At 37.4% G+C, this 7,895-nt stretch overlaps 1 protein-coding gene across 1 annotated transcript; it reads left to right on the forward strand.

Moving 5' to 3' along the window:
- The first annotated feature begins 1,067 nt into the window (after positions 1-1,067).
- On the forward strand, positions 1,068-5,012 carry LOC136410038 (homeobox protein zampogna-like). Its single transcript, XM_066391945.1, has 3 exons — positions 1,068-1,318; positions 3,295-3,533; positions 4,225-5,012. Exons 1-3 carry the CDS (start codon positions 1,147-1,149, stop codon positions 4,621-4,623), a joined length of 810 nt encoding a protein of 269 aa, XP_066248042.1. The 5' UTR covers positions 1,068-1,146; the 3' UTR covers positions 4,624-5,012.
- The last annotated feature ends 2,883 nt before the right edge of the window (positions 5,013-7,895 follow it).

The following is a 7,895-nucleotide window of genomic DNA, read 5'->3' on the forward strand; positions in this document are numbered from 1 at the left end:
ACAAAACCGACACGGACGAGGACAGACGATACATGTAACGCATGGACTATATTCAGCCCAGTGCCATGGGAAACATGCAACAGCAACTGTCATCGGCAACAAAAAGATTTTGCCCTCAAATTAAGAATATGTTTCATCAATGTCCACCCCAATAGATGGACTGGACAACACACAAACACAAGACTACTTGCATTGTTTCCAATGAGCTATTGTCTAGGAGACTTAAAGTCAAAGAAGGTGCATATATTTTATTTACTAAAACCCTATGTGTAGCCTCCTTGGAGGCACCTCTCCTTAAAATTGTCGGTAATTTTCCTATTAAACCTAATTTGTCTTTGCAGTTTTCTTTCTTCGCGTTGCAGCTTTATTCCTTTCCGCCCGCCTTCAGCAGACGGAAAAGGAAGAAATGTTTATCCTCATCTTCCCCTTCGAGTTTCATCGAAAGGGTCGCAGCGGAGAATTTCAGGAAATAAAAGCATTTAATGGCAGTGGTAAGTAATATGAAGTATTAACTAGAATTGATGCTCTTCGTGCCTGGAAACTCGATTTGAACATCGGTTTAGCTATAATCTTTTCTCTCCTTCGACAGACACTAAAAATCAGTTATCCTAAAGACGCGAAGAGATAGTCAAACATACAAACTAACGATAACTTGCTCATATATCTTACGCGTACCTCGTGTGAGATCTGATGAATGATGGCCAATTTACGAAATTACCGATCACCGTGACAGTAAACTATTATAAGCAATAGAAATAAACAGTGACAAATAACTAAATATTTCTTCGTAATGGACTGACATCAATTACCGCCATTTGAAAAAATAAATCGCTAAAAATAAATTGAATGAAGGAATTAATAAAACAATTAAACAGCAAGTTTCGTGGGCGATACGACAAGTCAGGTCTTAAAGCGTTAGCTCCACCCCAAACAAACCAAAGTCGAGAAAAAGAGTGAGATCGCTCCCCTCGCACTTCCCAAAGGACAACAGAGATAGAAAATGTTCTCAAGTGGAAAACGCACATGAGTGGTGTCGGGAGTGATTTCATTGAGTCCCGACAGCCAGTCTGAATCCAGACGTTCGGTCAGGAACGAAATTAGATTTCGGGTTTAGGGCTCTTTATCCTGGTTGGAAAGTGTGCGACTATGGATGATGACAATAGTTGTCATTTTGCGAGTAAAAGTTGTTCGGCGTCAGTAACTCCATTCTCTATTAATGACATTTTGAGTCATACGAAGGGTGAGGAGAAAGCTGCGAGCGAGAGTGAAATGCAGGAGTCTGCTTTGGATATGTCGAAGGCGCACAGGGAAGATCTGGGTGAGTAGGTAGTTCTTTATCGTAAACAATCAGTTTCAAAGGTAAAATGAAATTAGTTAATTGCTATCAGCTTCCAGCTGAGGTAAGTGGGAACTCCACGTGAAAATCACTTTTCCGCTCTCGAATTCCAACCGAATCCTGCTTGCTCGCCCTTTGGACAGGATGATGTGAACTTTTTTCGATTTCATTAAGGACCCTTACGGTCGCTAATTATTGTGCTCATTTGCGTTGGTTTTCTTTTATGGCTTTTGTCTGATACCATCAAGATTCATTCAGATTGTTGTATCGTTCTTTAGGAATTTATGGGTTGCGGTTCGTCATGGAGAAATGCCAGACAACGTTTAGGTAAAAAGAAAACAAAAAATTCCCTAATTAAGCAATTATAAGACATGTCAGCCTCACTCTAAAGCAAGTCGGTAAAATATGACTTACATAATTGAGACATCTATGACATATGATGCATAAGTAGTTCATGAAGATGTAGCAAAGGCCCCTTTCAGCAACAGTTGGAATTTTTTCTGAACTACACGTTAGCCTTCAAGTACATGTCATTAGGGGTTGGCTAGGTCAGTTTTGCTCCGAGTTTCAAATAACTGTTCCTTTTGCTAAACGGAGTTAATTCTTGTAGAAAATGAATTTTTTTTGCTGGTTTATTTTGAGGTTAGTCCCGATGAACGTTCTAAACATATTCATTACCGCAAAGTGCTACTTTTGCTCCCGCCGATTGTCTGATGCCCGACGCGAAATGGACTGCTTCCTTCGGGATGTAAAGACACATTTTTCTTCTGGGCTGAGGCATAAAAATTCAAATATGAAATGTCAAATGAAGAGCTATGAATAGCTTGAACTGTTGTAAAATTTTAAAGACATTTTACAGTTTTTAATGAGATCTGACTCAATTATGGTTAGAAGTCCTCGTTCGACCTAGAAACTCTCGCTCGAATGTAATAGGTTATCTTCCATACTTGGCATAGAATACACTATTTTCAAATATCCCAAAATTGAAAATTGGAAAAAAACAAATTTAGCTACAATGTGACAACATGCACTTTTTGTTCTAACTTTAATACTAAGAGGGATATCGATCGATTTCGGATTATTGAGACACCCTGTATAGATGAAAAAACATTTCTAATAACTGCTTTTTATTAAAGTCAAATTTTAATAACTCAAAAACATGTTGAAACTAAACACATCCACATGGAATACATGTTTAGAATGTGTATTTAGCTAAAATATTAGGGATGAAGCCAAACGGCTGATTTTTCATTTTCGCAATCTAAAACGTTATTTATTTGTTGAGTTAGTCGCGTAGAAAATAAACCATCCACGCTTCGTCAAAAGTTGCGAGAGCTTTGATTTAAGTCGGTCATAAAACCTATTAGCCTTATTGAAAACAATTTAACTTAAAAAACAGAAAATAATGAAATGATAGCTACATAGTCATTGTCTAAAAAGGACGATCCAAAAATAAACCAGCACATAAAACCCCTATAAACAACCTCCTTCCAGAAATTATCCACGGCGTTTTTCTTGAAAAGTGTCAATAGATTTTCGCGTGGGTCCGATGATGACGTGACAAAGGACATTATAAAACGGTGGATGATACAAGCTGCCACCTCTATCTTTTCGGGCTTTTAACTTAAAAGCTTTTTGCACTTTCGTTATAGGTGTTACTTAATTTCAGTAATTGCCCCGGCATAATCATTTTATGTATACACACACAAAAGATCACAGGAAAACGGTCGTGGCTTTCATTTAAAACACATTAGACGCCAAGCCAGGGAAAAATTCTGCTCAGGTTTATGTTACCGAAAATGTCGGCTTTGATAATAGTAATGGGTTTTTGAGACTTATTTACGTTTTGGTGAGTGAATGCACTTGAAAAACAATCAAATTTTTCGACCAAAAACCGCCCAATATCGAAAACATTTTAAGCAATGCTTATGTTAGATTGATTACCTGTATTGCTTCAGATTCACCTAGTCCCGCCCTGTCATCTTTGACTCCGGGATATACGTCACCCCGCCTTTCTGAAGACTCCGGGCGCGAGTCAGCCGGATCCGCAGCCCAATCAAATCGCAAGAAGAGATCAAGGGCAGCTTTTACGCATGCTCAAGTCTTCGAATTGGAGCGCCGCTTTAGTCAGCAAAGATATCTGAGTGGACCGGAACGGGCTGATTTGGCTGCTGCTTTGAAACTGACTGAAACACAAGTGAGTATAGAACGAGTTTCTTCAGGTCCAAGAGCGCTTGAAAGCAGCTAGTAATAAAAAAAAAAATCCCGAATTTAAACTGAACTTATCGTAGCCAATACTACACAGAAAAAATTACCATAGCCGTGCGTTAATGTGGCTTATAATTGACCTGCTTAGCAGAGCATTAAAGTAGCCATAACCGCTTCAGATTAGAAAATGAATGAGATATTGATGTTGCGGCTAATAATGAATGAAAACATCCGTGAACTGACCCTCTCTAATTTTCTAGCATACGAATATCGCGTATCTATTTCAACAAACGTTTCGTAGACATTCAGAGTAACTTCACTAATTTCTTGAGCTATTATACTCATTTGAGGAGTAGTTGTTTTGGGGACTGTGAGGTGTGAGTTTAGAAGGTACGCGTGATCGGTCCATTTCCAGAATGAATCAGTCGCTACAACTATTTCATTTTCTTCTCAAATATCACATCCTACATCACCATTCAACTCAGTTTCTATGACGATTGCACTAATATTTTCGTTTTCAAAAATTACTGCCAACAATGCGACTCAATACAGCAACTGTACTCTAAAAGTCGATTTCAGATATCACACAGTTTGGAATATTGAGAAAGCTGAAGCGAATTAAAATAAAGCATGTCTCTTTCGTTGATTCAGCAGAGTAACAAGAAAGTTTTTTTTTGCAGGTGAAAATCTGGTACCAAAACAGACGGTACAAGACCAAGCGGAAACAGCTCCAGATGCAGGAAACCAACATGCTCAATTCCAACGCAAGAAAAGTGGCAGTCAAAGTGCTAGTCAAAGATGATATGCCCATTTTCCTTCAACAAAAAGCCCCTCTTTACCAAAAAGCTGCTTACTACACCGATCCAAGCAAGGCAGACTTCTTCGTCTACGACCAGCTAAATAAAACCATAATTCAGAAGTATCCCAAGACCCTGCAGGAATCCATGTTGAATCTCTGCCAGCAGTATTCAAATTCAATGCAGTTGTTTCCTTACTTCAATTACTATCATCCTTCTTTGATCGGCAATTTAGCTCAGCAGGATGACGATGTGGCGTCGGAAAGCAGGGAGCAGAATTAATATTTTTAACTTCTTCAGTTTAGGGTTGTCCCTGGCAATAAAAATAGGCTTAGAATTAAATTATTTATTATTGTTTTGCATTGCATAACTTGAGAAGCTTGTTTGCAGGAAGTTGTACTAAGATAGATTTAATCATTGGAGATTTGCTTGCAATATGGTTTCAGTCGGTTGTTCTCTCACTACCCATAAGCGTGTAGGGTACAGATTTATCAATGCACCAAGCTCAAGGTTGGAAGTACTAAGTTTTTATATTTTCATTATTACTTGAAAAAAGTTTTGTAATATATTGTAAATAGTTGAACTCCTAGATTGGATAGTTATTTATTAAATATACACCTAAGCGTAGGTACCTAATTTAGTTTGTGCAATAAGAGCATAAGTGGAACAATAAAGAGTTTGAATTCAACCCTATTGGTCTTAATCGACAAAAAGTCACAGCCAGTCGATGAAATTTGATTGTATCCCGACCACGCCTAAAGCTAGCTGAGGCCCGAATGGAACCCGCAGGTCAGATAGTTTCATTATGGATGGACACACACATGTCCAGCCATACGATACTTGCAGCGATATCGTGGTGATTCGAATAACAAGTAAATCTCTAGGCATAACTATTTGTGATTAACAGTGATTTATTGTGTATGAATCTAAAATCTACCAGCCTCAACTACAATCATTACGGTGCCACATTTAGGTACAGTTTTCTGTTCAGGTGAGGTTTCTCCAATGGGTCAAGATGTTTTATCAATTTTCTTTTCAATAATAGCAATCTTCCTGTTCGTGCGGATGTTGTGTTTCTTCATAGGTAGTTGAGCGAAATGAATAGATTTTCAATTTCTTCTCTGATTAAATACCAAACTAATCAGTAAGAAATGTATCAATGCGTAGGCACAGAAACTTATTTCAAATATGTTTAAACATTCTGAAAATTCCTCGTCTCAATCGCTGAGAAATGGCGCAGCAAGTGAAACGAGGACGAGACCACCAGTTAATAATCAAAAACTGAAAAATAATCAATTAACATGAAATTTTTCACAAGTTATTAATTAACCCAAACTTTGATCTTGCATGCCCTCGAGGTGCCAGAATCAGCTGATGGGGACAGTACTCTGGACGGCTATAGTTACCACTGATGAGCTTTCGCTTAAATACAAGTTTGCTACTCCATGATGTTAACGCTCATTCCTTTGTCCCAGAAATACCGCGTTTGAGCAATAAAAAATTATCACCACGTGGGGTTAAATTCAGATTCAGATGTGTGTAACACAACCCTCCTTAAACTAGATTTCATTAACGTGCGTTCCAGCAATTCGCCTACTGTTTACCTTAACTTATGAGTGTTACCATGTGCTCAACACTTGACTAGAGAACTTAATATTATTTCATAAATATTTACGGAAAGTCCACTATTAAGGTTCTTAGTGCAGACATCCAAAATAGACTAAGAAGTTAGATATTAATTCGTGTGCTTGATGTCGGTTCAAAGACAAAAAAAAAACAGGCACCATCAGGATTAGCAGGAATTGCAAAATTCATTGAGCTCTAATGGTGCGCAAATACTAAAACTAATAATGGGTTTCTAAACAATGCACTTGATGCTTTTAACTTATCGAAGCATCATCGAGACTGACTTTGTTTACTGACTACCGCTGAGCAGGAATCGACCCCTAACAGCCTTTTATCCTATCCAAACAGGACAACGATGTGTAATTCGAATCTGATGGCCAAAAGAACATTATAAATAGCCGATAATTGATTTTCCAGATTGTACGGGGCGTTTCGCAAACAATACTACCCTGGAACAGCACTGAGCTTACTTCAAAGAAGTTCGGTTCACAGATGAAGCGTTCGAGTAAACATTTATCAGCCACATCCAGGTCCATTTAAAACGTCTTATTAATACATTTGTTCAGAGGCGTAGAAATGATGGCAAAACCGCTTTAATGTGTATTTTTATTTTTGAAAACATGCAAAGTCTCGAGGTTTCCTTGCAGAATATCAAATGAGAATCCGAATTACCTTTCATTTCAATGTACTCTATATCTTCTTAAGGTGCCTTTATGCAATTCTGTTCCACGTCTCTGTTGAAGCTCCGCGAAGGCAATAATAAAATTACAGGTTTGTTTAGGTTGCAGTAAAAACAAGCCGTCACTCATGTGTCTTTGCTACTGTGCACTCTTCTAATAAAAGGATGAAATAATAAACTCTCAACGGGGAGTCATCAGAATGTGTTTTAATGGACAGAGCTTTTAGCATCGATAGGAAGTTACGTAAAAAGGCGCTTGATTAGAAACCTCCAGATTTGAGTTCATGTGGTTTTAATTGATGCGTTTTAAAGGGATTTAGTCAATAATAAGCTTGCATCCGTTTGAGGAATCTAGACTATTCGGACATCTTTAAAATGAAATTTACAGCTGATTATAATAATGAAGTCAGATCCTATTTTTAAGTTTTTACGAAAGAGTCTTGAAATAAGTTACATTAAAAACAATTAACCATTTTCCTATATTCTTTAGGAAGAGACGCACTTGAAAAATGCATCAGAGTGCCGTCGTTTGCGAGGAGGACCTGGTGGTTCCACCTATACATCAGCCGATTGAAACCCTATCTGCTAAACACAGGTTTCTTCTCTTGCACAATGCTGAGTTTGACTAGTTTTTCCTAGATGGCGCCATGAAGGAACTTTCATAGAAAAAAATATATTTCACCTAGTGATGTATAGATGGCACAACCTCAAGATCTTTTCTTATGAAATAGTATATTTAAAAAAAATTAATACCTACTTAATTTATTCACATAAATACATTAAGATTAATGCACCACACTCAATAATTTCTTGTTAAACTGATGGAAAGTTTGTAATTTACTAACTACTTAATGATTTGCTTTTCTATAGCTAAACTGACTAAAATAGAAGTGGACAGTAATAAAATATTCTTACATTAGCACCATCTCTACGTAATGCTGATGTACACATTTCGAGATTACTCGATTACCCATAGTTCGATCTAGCTATGACAAACCACATTACGAGAAACACTTCAAAGGACTGCTTGCGTAGTCAGATACTTGGTCGGTAGAGGGCACCAATCGTAACGCTCCAAAATAATTTGATAATATTTTACATTTTTATTTTATTAATTTTAATTGTTAATAAAATTTTTCCAATTTCTTAGACAACAATTTGTAACGTGTCCGTTAGTTCCTAAAAATTTTAGCTTTCGCTACCAAATATTGCATATTCATGTGCGGAAAATGTGAGGGTCTGGAAAATT

Source organism: Euwallacea similis, chromosome 7, assembly GCF_039881205.1.
Source record: "Euwallacea similis isolate ESF13 chromosome 7, ESF131.1, whole genome shotgun sequence".
Lineage (NCBI taxonomy): Eukaryota > Metazoa > Arthropoda > Insecta > Coleoptera > Curculionidae > Euwallacea > Euwallacea similis.

Bases quoted from the DNA above. Each gene is read 5' to 3' on its own strand.
- LOC136410038 (XM_066391945.1), top strand. From the start codon at position 1,147: ATGGATGATGACAATAGTTGTCATTTTGCGAGTAAAAGTTGTTCGGCG. The intron at 1,319-3,294 runs GTGAGTAGGTAG...GTATTGCTTCAG, and splicing joins GGCGCACAGGGAAGATCTGG to ATTCACCTAGTCCCGCCCTG. The intron at 3,534-4,224 runs GTGAGTATAGAA...TTTTTTTTGCAG, and splicing joins TGAAACTGACTGAAACACAA to GTGAAAATCTGGTACCAAAA.